Source organism: Lycorma delicatula, chromosome 4 (assembly GCF_047948215.1).
Source record: "Lycorma delicatula isolate Av1 chromosome 4, ASM4794821v1, whole genome shotgun sequence".
In the NCBI taxonomy this organism is placed as follows: Eukaryota; Metazoa; Arthropoda; class Insecta; order Hemiptera; family Fulgoridae; genus Lycorma; species Lycorma delicatula.
In genome coordinates, this window is record NC_134458.1 from 66,786,327 (window position 1) to 66,806,101 (window position 19,775).

At 31.8% G+C, this 19,775-nt stretch overlaps 1 protein-coding gene across 8 annotated transcripts in view; it reads left to right on the forward strand.

Moving 5' to 3' along the window:
- Ca-alpha1D (Ca[2+]-channel protein alpha[[1]] subunit D) overlaps positions 1–19,775 on the forward strand; it is a 659,257-nt gene that overhangs the window by 565,281 nt on the left and 74,201 nt on the right. For all 8 annotated transcript variants that reach the window (XR_012756106.1, XM_075363219.1, XM_075363216.1 and 5 more), the window contains 4 exons: positions 1,314–1,465; positions 1,799–2,023; positions 10,174–10,378; positions 12,653–12,786. Coding sequence is in view for 7 of the 8 variants with exons in the window: in XM_075363219.1 (XP_075219334.1) it covers positions 1,314–1,465; positions 1,799–2,023; positions 10,174–10,378; positions 12,653–12,786 (716 nt within the window). In the remaining variant the exon portion in view is untranslated. The remainder of the gene's footprint in view (positions 1–1,313; positions 1,466–1,798; positions 2,024–10,173; positions 10,379–12,652; positions 12,787–19,775) is intronic.

The following is a 19,775-nucleotide window of genomic DNA, read 5'->3' on the forward strand; positions in this document are numbered from 1 at the left end:
AATGATCTATTCTTAAAATTAACAATATCTGTCTTTACCAAACCAGTTAATGAAAGTGTTTTTGTTTTTGTAACTCAACACACTACATCGGCTTATGAGAAAGGTCCTTATTATGCTTTCTATCTTAATTTTATTTTTAATTAATTGCCAAAACATTTGAAAACTCTTTCCACCAATTTATTTAAAATATAATTAAAGGATTTTCTTTTATGGAAACAGTATTAGCTTGTTGATCAATTTTTAAATAATGTTAATAAAAAATAAACAATATGATTTATCTGCATTCCACTTGATTTGTGTGTAAATATATAAATAATTTTCAGTAGCGGGTTCTGAATTATTATGTAGTAATTTTTTCATATTTAATGTATTTATCTTAACATCATTTTATAGTGTTTGTATTTAAATAATTAATATGGACTTTAAATACATCTATTTTTTGTCTTATAATTTTTTTTATATTTAAAATTTATTTCATATTTATGTGATTTATGTAATATGTTATTATGTTCTGATCAGAATAAAAATTTAATTATCAGTTCATTTTGTTAGAAGTGTTTTAACATACAGATCTGTTTTTTGTTATAATTGTTGTGTATTATTTTGATGTTTGTCTTTAATAAAAATATATTTATTTAATTTATTTAGAGTTAACATAGTAAAGCAAAGTATTGTATATATAAGTTGAACATGTTCAATTTAAAAAACCTACTATCGGTGCAAAAAGCATGTGCACTGAATTATGAGGTTTATAGAAATAAAACTGTCCATCAGATTTCAAAACATGTTGCAATACATTTTAGATTATTTTATACTGAGTTTGATGGTATGAGATTTTTCATATTTTACTATTTTTTTATATTTTTTATCATGGAGAGAATGAAAAAGTTATTTTATTCTTCTGTTGCATACTTGATTCTTATCACTTGTTACTAAAGATCACCAGAACAATCATGTTCAAAGTTTTGCATTAGCTAGTCCGTTCCACTTTCTTATCGTTTATGAAATTTCAGATTAGTATCTTTAACTATTTTTGAGTAATATAATACTACAGTAATATAAAATTAAATCCTAACAGGTCAGCATAAGAATAATAAATTGTAACACAGGTTATGTTGAGAAGCTAATTATATGAAAATAAAGTGGAACAAACTGCTTAAATAATTCCAATTATATTATAATAAAATAGAATGGACTTAAGGTAAGACTTAGTGATTAGAGATGTTTGATGTTTTAGTGCGATATTAATACATTTTTAATAGCAACTGTAGTGATAACACCATTCTTTAATCATTTTCTTCTTTTGTTTTCAGGTGAAGCATGGCAGGAGATAATGTTAAGTTGTTCAGTGAGACCTGATGTTAAGTGTGATGAAAGGGTTACTGATGAGAACGCGAAAGACAATTGTGGTTCTGACATTGCTTTTCCATACTTCATTTCTTTTTATGTTTTGTGCTCCTTTCTGGTAAGAATACATATGTGATTTAAAAAATTTTACTTTATTTTTTTAACAATCAAAACCTATTTTTAATGTGAATTATATTTACTAATGAAAATCTTAAAAAAATTAAATTGTTTTACAAACTGAGATTGTGTAAATTACATGTGTTCAATACAGTAATAAAACTAGCCTTATGTTTTACTAGATTTTCTTTCTCTGAACGATGGCTCTTCTCTTTACATACATATAGTTAGTTACTGCTTTGTTTTTCGTGATCAGCTTTCTATAGAAATAATGTTTATTAGTGTAATTGCATAACTTATTATCTTTATATCTTTTATTATTATTATTTTCCAGATTATTAACTTGTTTGTTGCCGTCATTATGGACAATTTTGATTACCTTACTAGAGATTGGTCAATACTTGGACCTCATCATCTTGATGAATTTATTCGCCTTTGGAGTGAATATGATCCTGATGCCAAAGGAAGAATAAAGCACCTTGATGTTGTCACACTACTTCGTAAAATATCTCCTCCATTAGGTTTCGGTAAACTGTGTCCACACAGAGTAGCATGTAAGGTTAGTATTTTTTCTTCTGATAATTCAGTTCTGTTGGTTATGCATAAATATACTATATTTAAATTTTTAATTATCATAAGTTATAAAATATCACTGACACAGCTTACAAAAAAAAAAACTATGACATTACCTCAAGAACTTGAGTATTTAACTACAACCTTGCAGAAAAACATAACAATCTTGAATAAAAGCTCTGAAAAAAAATATTTCATAGAGGTAAAAAACAGAATACTGAATAATTTTAGAACTAAGAACAGAACAAAACTGTCACTTATTCTTAAACATTCACACGTATCAGCCTGGACAACTGAATTATTTTCATTTTTAATAAATTATTAAATAATATAAATATGTTTTCACTAATTTGTTTCCAATTAAATTAAACTATTACCTTCAGCAGAAACAATATTACTCTATTGATGAGTCTTTAAATAATACTAAATAGATGTGTCTAGATTTACTGCATAATTGTTAACACATTTAAATACAAACTCAAATTTAATTTAGTTATTGCCTTCAAACTGTTATATTCTATACTAGTTTTATTTATTATCTTCACATTGTTATTCCACATAGACATTACTTTTATTGACTGTAGCTATTTCTCGCTTTTATTCATCAGTATTACTCTTTTTTATAAACCTACATACCACAAAGATATCCTCAGGGTAGGTTATTGATATTGTGGCATGTTATCCAGGATATTCAGAAATGTTCCCTGACAAATTTTCTAAATGTTGGAGGACATAACATTTTTATAGACCTGGGTTATAAAAATTTCCATTACCCAGGATATATACAGACATCCCTTAAGACAACCTTAGATCTTAGTAGGATATCCTTAGTACACCCTCAAGCTGTGAGACTTGTATTCCATAGAGTAGCCATAAACCAACAGACACTTCTATGAAACATAAATGTAGGTTATATTATGTTTGTAATATTACTTAAGTGATGTTTCTTTTATTAATTTAATGGATAAGTTATTATTCTTAAAACATGGGCAATAAATTCCCTTATTATTCCGAACTACTGACATTCCTGGTTTTACATGTATGAATAATATAGTTATTTAAATGAAATGACAAATTAACTTATTTCAATAACAAAAGCCTGTGTTTTTTAACATTCAAAAAATTGTTTTATCTTTTGGGTGCTGAATCCAAATATGAGCTCAATTTTTCATCACATAAAAAAATTTCACAAAAAGGCTTCAGAATGTTTTTTTTTTTTAAATATGAAAATCAGTTTTTAAATAAATTTAGAATTTATTTTAAATGATATGAGAAATAAAATTATTTTAAAATATCATTAAAACCAATGAAAACACAGTAAAATACCATTTATTTTCTTGCAAGTTCTTATAAGGTATTTCTCTTTTTGTTTTGTTACTCTTTTTGGTGCTTTTTCTTCTGTGGTTTTGCAGCAGGTTGTCTCGCTGCAAGACCTTTTTTAACATCCAGCAGTAGTCAGCTTATAAATGCTCACATTCCATCTCCCTCAGTATTTCCTCTCCATCTCTTTCAAGTGTTGGTGGAATTTTTTCCTCTTTCCTCACTTACTGCACCAAGATTTTCAGGAAAGTAGTTGAGTTCTGACTCTAGAAAATGCACCTTTAGGATCATTTTACAGCCCAAAATTTTTGAATTTTTCTAACATATTTTGAACAATATTTTTATAATATTCATCTATTTAATGTCAACTTTGTAATTGTACCCTTGAAGGCTTTCCAAGCTTGTTTTTCAGCTTCCTTAATTTTAGATTGAAATATTTCATCTTTCATAAGCTTTTTACATCTGGCCCAACAGAAACACCCTCCTTTATCTTTGTTTCTAATAAACCTGGAAACTGACTGCAAATATACTTGAAACACTCTCTTTTTTTAATGCCTTCACAGATTGCTTCATTTACCCTAGTTTAGTATGTAACTGAGGAAGCAAAATTTTGCTTGCCTTTACTAAATTTTCTCTTTCAGTGTTTTTCATACCAACTTTTAAGATTTGTCTTAGTGGCCATTTTTTTTTATTATAGTGCTGCTTTTTATCACAACTGTCCCTCTCGCACAAAAAAACATGAATATTTTGTATAACTACTTTGTTGTCCAAGTAACAAAGAAAGTACCTTTAAATTGCCACAAGTTCTCCAACCTTGATCTTTATACCTTATCTTATCTTTAAGAAGTAACTCAAGATTTTCATAACACTCTTTCAAATGAGTAGAATATCCCATTGGTAAAGAAGCATACTTACTTCCATTGTGAAGAAGAACTGGCTTAAGATTCCTTTTCGACTCTCCATTCAGAAATCTTGTAGTCAGTCTGGAATTGTTCCATGAGTCCAGGTACATCATTACAGTAAACTAATCTTATTGAGAAAAATATTGAACAAAAACTTTCTCTCTGATTCTAAACCTGCGAAAAGTAGTGCAAGGAGCTAACAATTTTTTTCCTTCAACCTTGAGCCTAAAAGTTCAGTAGAGTCCTTAGGAAGGTTTAAGTCCCATACCAAATCGTTTAATTCGGATTGCTCAAACAATTTTGGTTCATCACTTTCAGGATCATCATTTTCATCATCCATTTCATTAGCACAGGCCTGTGAAACCATTTCTTCATCACATGTATCGTCTAATTTATCTGGTGGTGAAGTAACTGGTATTTCTGGTCTATGTGGTACAGGACGTATCACTGATCGAAGGTTTGGGTAAAAAATGTCCTTTCCGTTTTTTAAATTGAGTACCTCTATTATAAATGAACAAAAGTAATAATCAATTCCTTTGATTGGTTGGTTTTTCCAAACCTAAGGCACTCTAAAGCATTAAAACTGTTTTTTCTTTGTAACCATTGGCAAAGCTCTTCAACAAACACTGAACAAACCTTATGAGAAACCCAAGATTTGTCTTGGTCTCAATTAATTTCACATCAAAATATGCAAAATATAGTTTTTCTTATAAATTCTGTAGTGGTGTTTCTTTGTTGTTTTTTTTTTTGACAATAATATTTCCTCAGATATTGCAAAAAGAGTCAGGAACATTGACACAGCCCCTTGACACCATTGGAATTTAATTTAATAAAAACTTGTAAAATAGAAGTTATATAAAATAATTTATTAAATACAAGTATAGTTGCTTGGAAAATATATGTACATAAAAAAAAAAATTATTGTATATATTAACAAAAATTAAAAGTTAAATGAATGAAGTTGTCCAAAAAGACGCTGAGTACATATTTGCACTCGCTGGTCGAAGCCAAATCCATTACCCTAAGAATAGTGTCCTCTGTGCCCGTGCCAGGGCGGAAACCATCAGGGTGGTTGTCCACCACTTGCCAGGGTGGTTGTCCATCAGCATATGGTTAGAAGTCAACCTACTATTGATGCGGAGGTAAAAGACCTTCTTGAAAACCTTATCTACTACACGCAAGAGCGTCAGAAGCTGTTAAGAAGAACTTACAGTGGGTCCTTGTCACCACTTTTGAACAGCAATTTCAACTCACCATGTTTCCAACACCCTGGGAAATATCCAAAAAAAAGCATCCTATTAAAAATCCTAGTGAGGGAATCAAGAATCACTGGCTACATGTGAACAAGGAGTTCCATTGTGATAAAATCATATCCGGGGGCTTTATTCCTAGCCAGGCAACAAATTACTTGGCGGACTTCTGCTTCAGTAATCTCAGAAGACAAATTCTCAGAGCAAAAACCTACAACTTCCCTTTGGACATGTCGATGATAAGAGATTTCACCAACTTCAGTATCATCTGGAAGCAGATCGTTTATCAGAAGAGTGAGGACATAATCTTTGTCTATAACAACACTATTGTGGGTAGAGAGACCCGACAGAAGAATGTATTTTTTCTTCTTATGACCAAGAACTCTATAGACGACACCCCATGGGTCCTTATTTCCTTGCTCTTGTACAAAAGAGCATCAGGAATCATGCTTAGAAGACTTAACCTTTTGAAAATACTCGGTCCTTTTCCGACTACAGTCTGCAAGTAAGGCTGTATGCCGATCAGGATCACCCTCACGCTTTGCGGCTCTCCTGAGCCGATCCACAGTCCGCTTCTTCGTGGTCAAGTCCCGAGTCCACCATCCAGCTACTGTCTCTCCCAACCCGTACCTCTGGGAATCGACTGATCAACGGCTTCAACTAGCACAGAAGAAAAATTCTCTGCCAGATCATCTAACGAGAGATTGTCCAGTCTTTGAGCAAAATCTCTAAGCCTGGCTGCAAGAATATTAGAAAACTTAGGCTAATCTGTCCACCTGTGCAGGAAGCGCCTCTGCTGAACAGGGACGTACCCCTTGTAGACATCGCACAGCACGCCTACTAGATCAAAAACAATTAGTCCATGATCACACCTGCATTCATCCACTACAGACCAGTTCTGAATCCTACCAGGTACATCCTTACCAATGGTAACATCGATGTTGGTACCACGGAAGGCCCTCCGCCCTTCGACTGCACCGGCAAAAATAGATAATTCGCCAGCTACATTAAAAACATCAAAATGATGCTGTGCGATGAAACCTTCGATCAATTAGAAGCCATCATCCGTGATCCCACTATGCCAAAGAGGCGATTTGGCATTCGCATCAGCACCTATAAGAATTGGACAACTTGCTACCAGCCTAACAATTCTATCCCATTTTTCCAAATGCTGTTCAGTGGGATCCCTGTACTGAAAGTAGGAACTAACAACAACTAGGTCCAGACCATCCATGGCAAGCTTGACAATGACGTGATGCTTGCCGGAGGCCTGCCGTATGAAGATGCTATCTAAAGACTTCATGCACAGAACGGTGGATTTGCTGTCACCAAGGAAAAATTCCTTCCAACCTGGGAAACCTGGTAGATCACCCTTGACCATGCACAGGTGTTGTAGAAGAACAACATTGAGGTTCTGTTTTTCAACAACTTCATCTAACTCAACTTGGACTACATAGGCACCCTGGGCATTTAGTTAACCAAATCTAACCATTGAGATAGTTGAAATAAATCTCGTCTGCTCTTTTGTAACAACCACACTCTTTGCTATTTACGGAGTGCCTATGATTCTTGAGCAACCTTTTATAGTTGACGCAAGTCAGAGCCTCTTTTTTCTGCGGACAATCATCACGCTTATGGCCCTCCTCACCACAATGCGCGCAGACCAACTCATACTTACAGAACTTGTAAGTATGTGGCTGAAAAGACAACATTTGAAGCATGGCTGTATGTGAAGGTACTCCTTGACACAGCAGGATGCAAAGTCTAAAAAGACTACCCTCAAACAGAAAGTTCTGGAAAAGACCAGCACCTAATTAGACACACCGTGATATCATGGGGCATCACTCTTCCCTGTCTTGAAGACTAATCTGCATTCCTTCCTGAACGCAGCCTCATCCAAGTCGTTCTGTTCCCTGATCAGGGTCAGAACTTCCTCGTCAGAGAAACTGCGGTCAATGTCATAGGTAATGACATGGGCCCTACAACTGTGCTTGGGGTCCAACTTAACCACAAGCTTCTGCACTGCAGGAGAGTCCTGGATGACACAGACTGTCTCCTTATTGTTGGCTATCACAACTAGACCCTTGCTGGTTTCTTTAATATCCCTGATTTTAAGGCCCTTTTGGCTGTCATGAAGGGCAGGCTGAAAGTCCTTCTTCAGATCCATACTTGTATTAGTGGCCCTTGGAGTTATTCACAAAGAACACCTTTGTTCTGGCCGTTCTCTGGCCTGATTGGCTTCACTCTTGCAGCGTACTACTTCAGCATAGCGCCTGGGCTGTGCTGGCGTTGGAACTGCTTTCTGAACCACCTTGACCTCCTTGGGTTTGGAGGCCAAGTTCTTGTACCCTTCTGTCACAGCAGAGAAGGCTTCTTTGAGCTACATCAAACAAGGAAGAATTGTCTTCCCCGCACCTGAGCTGACGCTGCCGGAGAGAACCAACAATTCTATTAAGTAGTCCCGGTTGCCCTGGGCTACTTTAGCCAGTGAGGCAGAACTACCAAGTCTGCCCTACACCTTTTTGCAAACCTCTAATAGTGGTATGGGTGTAACCTGGGTGGGTGTCCCTACCTTCATCTCCGATACTTCATTCTCAGAGGAAGTCAAAGACACTGGCTGCAGCTTCCTCTTCCACCTGGGCTTACTCACTACTACCTGGAATTATTCCATGGTCGGAGCTTCCCTGTCCTACCTACTCATGGATTGAGATTCTCGCTGTCTTCCTCCTATTTCTGTTTTGGGTAATCCCATGAGTGTAACAACTGCCTGCAGTGAGTATGGGCAGCTAGAGACCTGAGATATTCACTTGTCACTCTTTATACCTCTTAGTCGCTTCTGGATCAGTTATAAAATAACTACAGATTACGGCCCTTGTTCTCAAAAGAACGTGAGTAGGACTAGCAAGGGGTATTCTCTTACTCGTTGTAGGGGCTTACGACCAGAAGTCATTGCCAACTCTTTGCCGTGGTGAGACAGGTACATGTTTGCAAAAATCGGGAGCAAAATGAGAAGCAAATATTGAGTCTACAAATGATGCTTAACAGCAGCCATAGTATGCAATCAGAACGCCTTGTAACTATCAGAAGGTACACACACACTACTGACAGCCAAAAACACTAATAGCAAACCAAGAAGCCACAGAGATCTCTGGAACGCATCCAAGGGACCAGAGATTTTTTTTCATTTTCAACACCAAAAACTTTGAAATCAATGATTAGATTCCAGAGGATTTTACCATACCATACCTGTGTAATTAATGAACTATTTTTAATAAACAGCCGAAAATGTAAGCATTTCTGGATAATTCAATGAATGATTTAGAACAGAAATGTTCTAAATCAATGTTCTAAAAAAAGTAAATTACACATTGAAGACTTTACACAAAAAAGTAGAGTAAAACAGACTCAATAGAGTGACAACAGTTGCTGTTAGCTGTGCACAGCAGGAATTCTGATAAGGCTTCTTAAAGAATATTAATATGCCAGATTAATCAAAATTAAAAATTAGTCCCATATTATTAAATATCCATTTTATCAGTTAGAAAAATGTAATATTTTTAAGATCTTAGGAACTTTGGTTATCTTCCTGCTTTAAAAAATGAAATTTAAAATTACAAATTTATAAATCACCCAAACATTTTGATATATTATTTAACATTCATGTATTTCTTATTGTAATTTTATATAAAAAAAAATAGAAAAATCTGCTGGGGAATTTATATTTTCATATGATTTACAGGATAAGTAGGGTATGTAGTATCCTAATTATTTGGGGAAAATGTAGAATATTATGAGACATTTTGCTTATCTCTGGAAATTGCCTGTGGATTTCCTGTGTAGCCTAAGATACATCATATCAGATATGCAGGACAAGTTTTGATCTTCTAGTAATGGCAGGTGCTGTGTGAGTAGGTATTCCTTGATCCTTCTTGTCAAATAGCAGAACATTTCTTCTTTCTTTAAAATAGCACATCTACATTCCTGACACAATATATATAAAGAATAAATATATTCTGGTCTGAATAATGTAGTTATTTATTTTAAATAAACAAATTTTTGAACACAAAACCCACTCAAATTATTGTTCCCTAGACTAATAAAAATAAATTGAACAAATTTTTGTACTGCACCAACATGTAAAAGCATTCTAGGATAACACAAGCACATCACTCACTGACCGCAGTTCACAAGTACATAATATTAACAACAATAGAACTTAATCACAACACACATAAATAATATGAAATTTACAAATTTAAATAACACTAACATACTAAATGAAGTATTTTTGGCAACTTTCTAAGTATACATTTTCCCCAAAAATCATCATCAATGACCTTAGCTTGAACCACAGAGCTACAACTACAATAATGCTGGTTAGTCACTAATAACAATTATTCGCATGGTAGATCCAGAAACGTTTTGACTCCAGTGAACAGTTTCTGTCTTAAAAAATCTTCAACTAAAAGTTAATCTTAGCTAGTAAGGCCAGATAGTCAATTAAAGAATTAGTTTGGTCAATGAGCTGATCGTTTATTTACATAATGATAATTGATTCAAATAATAATAGTGCTTTATATAATTGGTAATTCTATTTTACTTTAGAACATTAAACAGCTTCTTTTATTCTGTTTTAGTTTACTAATTTTGTTTTATTCTTTCAGAGACTTGTATCAATGAACATGCCACTTAACAGTGATGGAACAGTTTTATTTAATGCTACATTATTTGCTGTAGTTCGAACTTCATTAAGAATAAAAACAGAAGGAAATATAGATGATGCAAATGCAGAACTTAGAGCTGTAATAAAAAAAATATGGAAAAGAACAAGTCCTAAATTGTTGGACCAAGTCGTTCCACCTCCAGGAGGTAATTTCAGTTTTATTAACTATTTATCTTTTAAGTATTTGTCTTAATTAGATCACTAAGAGTATTGGTTAATATTAGAAGCAATTTTTTTTTTAAATAAGCACAATGTTCTATTTATCAGTAAGTTATTCAGTGTAAGGATGGCATGCACATAGATTGCCTTTATGAGTACTGGGCTGTTAGACAGTTTTATTACGATTAGATGTTCTACACAATCATTTTATAATGAGCACAATCTGTGAACAGAAATTTACTTTGTTCAGTTATAATTAAAGATCTCCTACTTGCTTTTTTATCTCGTTGGCTGTTATGGAAATCAACTGAGAGAATGCATTCCTATCAATCAAAAAGTGATACCCCAGATTTTTTTAATATGTTTATGTTGTGAGGTTTCCTGAGTTTGAAAATATTAAAATATTGTTTATAAAATTCTCAAAGTGAGCATAAACTTGGCCTTTTATGCGGGAATAGTTTAACCTATGGTCATGAAATTTATTATAGTTCCTTGCATATTAGAGGAATTAATTTGATTAAATCATTGAAAAAAATCAAATGAAGACTGGGAAATTACAAGAGACATTATATTTTGTATTCTGTTGACTTAATGAAAATTCTACTTGTGTACGATTTTGGTTTATTTAAAATAAATAAATCAAAATAAAATTATAACTAATATCTGAATAATATTACCAAGATTAAATTTTTTTTCATCATACATTACATGAGTTTAATTAGTAGGTTAATTTGGATTTTAAAAGATGACATCATATATTGAAATTTCTAATAAATTTATAAAATACCAAACAAATTTTCAATCAAATATTTACTATACAAAGTAATGAAATAGTGATGTTTTTTATTATTGAAATACAATTGTAAAAATTAACATAACCTTTTTTTGTCGTTTATATACATTTTACAAATTTACCCTCATACAGGGGATGTTTGCAAAAGTAATGGTGGTGGAATATTGTATTGTCACCTGACCTTAGTAATTGTGCAAATTTTCAACTGGCAATATCAGGAAGTATGTTAAATTAAGGATGCAAGATTTGAGAACAAACATGAAAAATATTGAAAAAACATTGTGAGTTAAAATAAAGCAAGTAAAAATAGAAATATTAAAATGAGATTTCAATATTAAAAAAAAATAATAAATTAAAATAATCTAGATTATCTTACCTAATATTATTATATTAAAGAATAATTTAGATTTTTTCTTCATGGTTATAAAAAAAGTACACTACTGAATCTTACACACCTGAAATTAAAGTCTGATGAGACCACTGCCCAGCAACAATACTCCAGTGCAGATCAAACATTTACTAATTTGGATAAAACACATATTCTAATTAGGCATATCTTTTGATTTCTTTACAGATAATTAATAAGTAAGTTGATAATTAGTGGATTGACATTAGAATTTAGATAATTGTTAAAACGTAGGTATAAGAAGTTCAGCATATTACTTATGATAAATGATTTTTTTTAAAAATGTAAATATTTAAAAAATGTTATTAAGAAAAACAGGATCCTATTTTAACTCAAACTTTTGTCATTTTGTTTGGTTTGAGTTTTTGATGCAGTTACAGCTGAATGCATTTTCAGTTTTTTTGTTGAAATTAATCTTTCTTGCTTTTATGCAGAAAACATTTGATTAAGAATTTTTTATTAAATGTTCTGTTTAAAAATACAGCCGGCAAAGTTGTTAGGAAGAACTGTTAGCCCCTCATTCACTGCCACCACATAGTAGATGTTCTTTGCACATAGTATATAAAAAACATTTTTTTGTTTAGTAATTGTGTGTCCTACAATTAAAAAGTGTTGAAAAGTATAGAATAATTTTAAAAAGTACCAATAAAATTGGGGGCTATAGTACAAATACCTCCTCTGCAGACATCAGTTAACAACTCTGTAAAAATACTTACGATATATTGGTAATATAATAAGATTATTTTTGCCACCAGTTAAACTTTCTACAGTCAATAATTCCATTTTATTCTCTAAGTTAAACTTCACTTTATTAATTTCAGATTTATTGTGTAGAGCTCAATTTGTTAAATTTGCACAAAATGAGTGAGGTCTACTGTTTACAATCGCAAATCTACTAGTTTGTGTTTGTAAGATTACTAGGCATAATGGAACTACGCCAAGATCGTAAGGGAGTGCAGATTAACATTTTTCTGAAATCAGAAATTTACTTATTTTTGTCAATGTATTGTATCATTAAAACATCTTTTAATCTAGGGCTATAATAATGTGTATCATTTACAGTCGATGATGAAGTCACTGTTGGAAAATTTTATGCCACATTCTTGATTCAAGATTATTTTCGGCGTTTTAAGAAGCGTAAGGAACAGGAGTTGAAAGATGGGGATAAAGAGTCGCATAACACTGTTACACTGCAGGTACTTATGAAAAAACTACATTTTGTAACTTAAATATGCTTTTTTATCATCATTAATAAATAGTATAGTACATTACTGTGTAACTGAATTTATTAAACACTGATGTTCTGACACAATTTACCTAATTTTGGCTCACTAGATTTATTTTGTTTATTAATATTGCCAATACTGTTAGGTAATATCCAAGAAGTAATGTAAGATTTTAATTGCGACCTACTGGCAAAGGCAGAACTTTTTTCAGGGAGGATTTTGAAATAATTTTAAAGCTACGAAAAATTTTATGATTTTTTAATGATTTAATGTTTAAATAAAGAAATAATAATAATTATTCGGTGACTACAAATATTCCCTATCTAGCTACACCTTCAATTTTATAATTGGTATGCACCAGAATTTAAATAATTTAAACTTTCACTTATTTCTTATAATTAAATTCTTTTTAGTCTATAGATATCACATTACTTTTGTTATATACATAATTTTTAACAACTTATATTATTTTGTTCATTCTTGCATGAATCATCATTACTGAAAGATGTGATCAAAACATACAAAATATACATTTAAAAACAAAAATTTAATGTGTAATATCATCTGAGCTAATGTCCCTTTAAAAGATAAATAAATACATTGTTTTATAAAGAGGTAGAAAATCTTATTTTTTGAGTGGGTTATTGTAAGTATTTATACTTTTAATGATACATATATCCTAGTTACTGATATTACTGTGGATTCTATTTACAGTCTAGTTTTGGACTCTGTAGGTGCAGATGTATATATTTAAGAACCTAAGGACTTGCAATGGACCCTAACATATATTTATCATATTAAATATTCACATTTTTACTGTGTTTTGTTTTTTAGTGCTTTACAGCTTTTTTTTAGCCATAAATGCTTATGTTTATCTATTCAAGTATAATTACTTGATTTATTTTTATTTTTTTTTATATATTATAAAAAAATAAATACTCAAAATTATATAGATTTCTTTTGAGATGTTCTGATATCAGTTCTCACTGTAAGAGAAAAAGGAGTCTTTGCCACATGATTATGAGTCACTGATACCACAATGTCAGAAAGCTGTAAGAGAAAATTGATTTTCTCAAAGGAATTGTGGAATTTGTTCTTAACAATATGTACCTTTATAGCTTGCTTTAGGGAGTGAATAGACTGACAAATGTTTTTATAATTTGATTAATCACATGATAACTACATTTCCAGTCAGTTCTGATTCCAAACTGGGAGAGGAAATCCTTGACAGTGACGGACTGTTGATAAGTCAAGAAAACGAAGGCAGTAAATGGCTACAAGGAATGCAGTAAATGACTGCAAGGTTACTCTGTGGTGAGAAGAGGAGGTTCTCTTTCATTTGTACTTAATATAAAAATTAAAGCTCAATACAAGCCATTTTAATGTAATTATGTACACTTTATTTATGAAAAATAATGTTCTTGAGATGACATCCATCAATTTGAATGCAGTACTCAAGTCTCTTCTTGAAATTCTTCATCACATGGGCCAACATCTTTGGAGAGATGTTAGCAATTTCTTGAATCATGGCATTCTTTAACTCATCCAAATTGCGGGGTTTGTGTTTGTAAGCATGGCTTTTGAAGTACCCCCACAGAAAATAATCACAGACTGATAAGTTGGGAGATCTTGGAGGCCATGGAACATTGAACATTGCCAAAACATGAGATGATGTGTCCAGGAAACATGCATTGAAGAAGTGCCATTGAATCATTTGCGGTGTGTGCTGTAGTACCATCCTGTTGGAACCAAAAATCTTTTAAAGCGATTCTTCATTTTTTCAGTTCTGGCTTGAAGAACATATGAGTGAGTGTATCAAGTCAAATTAACAGTGACATTAACTCCTTTTTCCTCAAAAAATACATTTCAGTAACGGCAGAAGAGTCAACAGCACACCAGACTGTCACTTGTTGAGAGTGCAGAGGACATTAGTGAATGATGTGTGGATGTTCAGGAACCTAGTAACACAGATTTTGCTTATTTATAGTTCAGATGAAAATGAGCTTCATTATTTATCATTAATCTTACATTTTCATTCAATTCCAAAATCACTTGCATTCTGTAAGCAAAGTCCTCATGTGCAGCAAAATCTGTCAATTTTAACTGTTGCACAGTAAGAATTTTGTACGGGTGGAGACTTAATTTTTTTTATGTAAAATTCATCTAACAGATTCATGATTGTTTGCTAACTCACTAGCATATCATCTAGCTGATGATCCTGGGCTTCTAACTAGCGCTTCCCGTACCCTTGCTTTGTTTTCCAGTGTTGTTACACTGCATCTTAGGCCTTTATGCTTCTTATTCACAATGTTTCAGTTGATCTTAAATGTTCCACCCATCTGAGGATTGTGTTATGACTCGGAGCAGCTCCATGCCAACCGATATTGAATTTAATATGAAAGAGTCACTGTATAGCTGTAATAGACTCACCACTTTTAATAAAATTGTCATACGTGAACATTCGATGTTGCAAGTTCCATTACTGAAGCGGTGTCTTGTGAGAAATAAAACTACCCCCACCATGACATTCTCCACTACCATGATCTCAGTACTATACAGTTCAAAACTGTTCGTCTCCCTTGTGTTACCCAGGTTTAATGATAATTTAACATGTAATTCTGGTAGTAAAATGTGAAGTTAGTTATTAAAAGTGGATTTGAAAGTAAAACTTCTGTCAAACAACTTCAACACAAATAGAAAAGGACTCTACTTCCACTGTCTCTTTCTCTTTTCTTGTAGCAGAGGAATTTAGAAGATTCTTTTTTTTTTAATTTCAAACAGCAGTGATATTGGCCATTTAAAACAAAGCCATTAACCCTGATCAGTTTTGTTGATTAATCAGTATTTTTATTTCTCATCAATCATCAATAATCATAATGGTATAAATTATATTGTGAATTTAGAATACACATTAATGAAATTCCTGCTACTATTTTAAAAGAAGTCATAGTTTCTATTACTGTCCCACTTAAAACTTCTGTCATTAATTCCTCTTCATAAGAGAGGTTCTCAACTTAATTTACAAAATTATAGACTAATCTAATTACTATACATACTTTCTAAATTATTTGATAAAATTATGTGAAATAGACTTTTAAAATTTCTTTAAAAACATACAAAAACGCTTCTTAAGTATGTTTTTAGGAAAGATTTATCTGCTGATCGCCATATTCCAGTATTTTAAATAGCTTAGATAACAAAAAGAAATCTTTAATATTTTCTAATCATAATAAACAATTAGATTTTGTTCTGAATTTCTTACTAACAAAAAAGTTTATTATTGTGATATCAGAGGAGCTGCTTATTACTGGTTAAAATTACACCTTATCAACCGTAATCAAATGGTTGAAATTTCATCTTTCAATAAAATATAAGTCCAGAATGCAATGTGCTGTAAGGAAGTATCTTCTGTGCTTTATTATTTGTTAATAATCTGCCTCAAAATTTGCACCATTCATTCTTACCCTCTTCGCAGATGAGAAAACTATACACAACTGAAGATAATTATTTTAATTGAAAATTCTACATTGGCAGTTCAAAAAATTCTTTACAGAATGGATTGTAACTGTCTAACTTTAAGTATGGATAAAATTATTGCAGTGTGCTTATGTCAATGTGTCAATTACCATATGAAATATATCATCTATTGAAGCACATTCCAAAAGATATAAATGGATGTTAGATCATCATTTGGCACCAATAAATATGAATCATGTAGACCAGTGTTTCTCAACCTTTCAGTATTTGCGAGCCAATTTTCAATCATAATTTTTATCACGTTCCCCTATCATACAGTAACAATGTATATAATGATAATGTATTTTGCTGCTAAACCTTCACAACAACCTTAATTAGAAACAATACAAATTACCAAGAATAAGTAAATTTATTGATATTTGGCAACACAGATCCGCTGAACAACATAGTCCTGGTCTGAATATTGTGCTAACAATGGATATAATTGTAGTAAATTATATAAAAATGAGACCCTTAAAATCAACGATCTTTTATGCACTTTGAAAATACATGGGTACAGTACATTCAGCGTTACTATTTTATTGTGAGTCAAGATAGATCATGTGGGAAATTTTTGCAACATGTTTATGAATTAAGAGATGAAATTGCCATTTTTTTAGAAGAGGAAAACTGACTGGAAGCTAAGAAGTTTTGAGATGGTTTATTTGTGATGGAATTGAGCTACTTGGTTGACATATTCGAGAAATTAAATACCTTGAATCTTCAACTACAAGGAGCAAATACACATATGTTGGATACGAGTGATAAAGTTAATTCTTATTGTAGAAAATTGGAATTGTGAAGCAGAGATTTAAAGCAAAAAGACCTAGAAGTGTGTGCAAATGTGGATGAATGTGATGAAACTTACAAGGAACATGTGAATGTGAAAGTTGTTTTAGTAACCATTGAAAATCATTTAGCCGTGCTGGCAAATAATTTTAAAAAGTATTTTCTTGCTGACGACAACTTGATAGCAAGTTATGAGTGGGTTAGGGATCCATTTCAAAATGCTCCCAAAGGGCTCTCAACTGCCAAAAAAGAACTCTTCATAGATTTCACGGGAAGTGGTGAAATCAAAAGACAATTTAGTAATAAATCACTCTTTTAATCTTGGGCAGGGGTGGATGATGAGTTTTCTGCACTAAAACAAGAGCATTTCGTATACTATTACGATTTTCAACATCCTACCTTTGCGAAACCAGATTTTCTGCGGTGGCAGCTTTGAAGACAAAATATAGATCTCAGTTAAATAAAGAAAAAGAACTCAGTGTCTATTTCTAATATTAAACCTTCCTTCGAAAAAACTTGCTCTGCAAGGCAGGCCCAAGGGAGTCACTAATAATTATTAAACTCGTTTTTAATTTAATATTGATAAGTTAATTATTAAATACATTGTGCAGTACTGATACAATCCTATTTATAAGAGTATTATATCAGTATAAATGTGTATTTTATTATTTGTTATGTAAGAATGTATTTTTTTTTTACTTTCCTTTCAAATAAATTTTTTTAATAATATTTTCTTTTGATATGCTTGTGCCCAACAGTTAGTGCTATCATGTGCCCCTACGGGGGTGCGCCCAACAAGTTGAGAAATACTGATGGAGATTGATATTCAGTTAATTTAAATGCTTTAACTTATCCGTACATTTATGTTTATAAATGTTCTGTGCCAAAAAAAAAGAGTCACTTTCTCATAAAAAATAAAATATCCGCTTTTGTCTAATAAGACGACATAACTGCTTTTGTTTAAATCACCACAGAGTATTTTTGTAAAATAAAGGGTCTTTTTATGCTTTCATTGCCATTTTTAATAAATTACTGACCCATTTAAAAGATCTTCTCTCCGATTTAATTAAAATTAAATAAAAAAATTTCCTCTTTCGGAAACAATATAATCCATACATGAATTTTTTAATCAAGTATTGTTATTTATCATTTGAAGTATTATTGTGGGCTTTAATCATTTGTATTATTTATTTATAATTAATTATAAAAATTTTGCAATGTTGCTGTGATTAAGATTACCTTTTTACCACGTAGAGATGCTCCTATCTGTTTCATATATGACTTGTATAATGTATCATTATGTACTGATTAATATAAAATATTCTAAGAAGACTGTACCACTCTGAGCTCATCAGCAAGTAGACATACTCTACTGGATGAGAGTACTATTTCACGGCAGGCAAGAGCTGTCATTAAACAAGCAGTCCCCAAAATATATGGTTACTAACCTTGATGGCAAATCAGAAGGATATTCCAGTTGTGGCAAAGGTAGAACAGCCTAGGAGTCAGTTTCTCAGAAAAAAATTGGGTTGAGGATTCCTGAAAATAGGCATTAACCCTTTCATTAGCTGTTCAGGGCACCAGCTGTGACAGTCAATACAGCCTCCAATTTAAGTTTTCAAGTAAAATAAAAGTTTTAAGTTTTGAGCACTGTACCTCTAAAAGCAGCAAATAAGTGCTACTGCATTTTTCAGGAAAATGTTCCCTTCAATCCTTTTCTCTTATCCTGAATTATATGGTGAAATCCATTTGTATAAGATATTCCAGCAATAAAATAGTCCTAATCAGATCTGAGAGGGAGGAGAATTACTCAAGAGGAAGTCATAAAAAAAGAATAAGAATGATCGGTTAGATAATTTAAAATGAGAGTGGGTAGGTTAAAGTTAAATATAGTTGCAATTAATGAGATAAGATTCAGAGACAGCAGGATTTTGGTCAGAGAATTTTAGGGTAATTTATACTAGGTCAAAAAATGGAAACATAGGAGTAGGACTAACAAGGAATAAGAAAATAGAGAAAAGAGAATTTTATTACAAGCAACCAGGTGAAAGTACCCTAGGAGTTTGTACAGACTTATCAATATCTGAAGTACAGTAGGAACATATAATCTACATCAACTTTTTACACGACTGCCCAAAAAGGAGAGTAATGTATTTAGGGTGTATGTATGTATGTATGCATGCTTATTCCAATGTAGGAGCACAACAGCTGAACCAATTTAGATATATGATCCTGCATTAGGATCCTTACATTACCAGGAGTATCATAGTCTATAATAATATGTGTATAATTTAAAACTAATTACTATAATTAATAAAATTATTATTAATAATAATTAGTTTTCTTTCATTTATATTTTAAAAAATTAAACATTTTTTTTATGTATAAAATTCTGTACAAAATTCCATGTTTTGGATTATCATTTCCCTCCAGTTCTGATGTTAATTCAATAACAGTAAAATTACCAAAAGATGACTGTAACTGAAAGACATTTGTCGTTTTCATGATAACTGCTAAAGCTAATGATGTTTACAAACAGTGAAATAAGAAATCGACCAGAACTGTTCATTTAAATAAGACCGGCCATCCTTTCCAGTCTATCCAGTCGATTACATTAAATTATTATTGAATTATAAATTAATATTATTATTAAT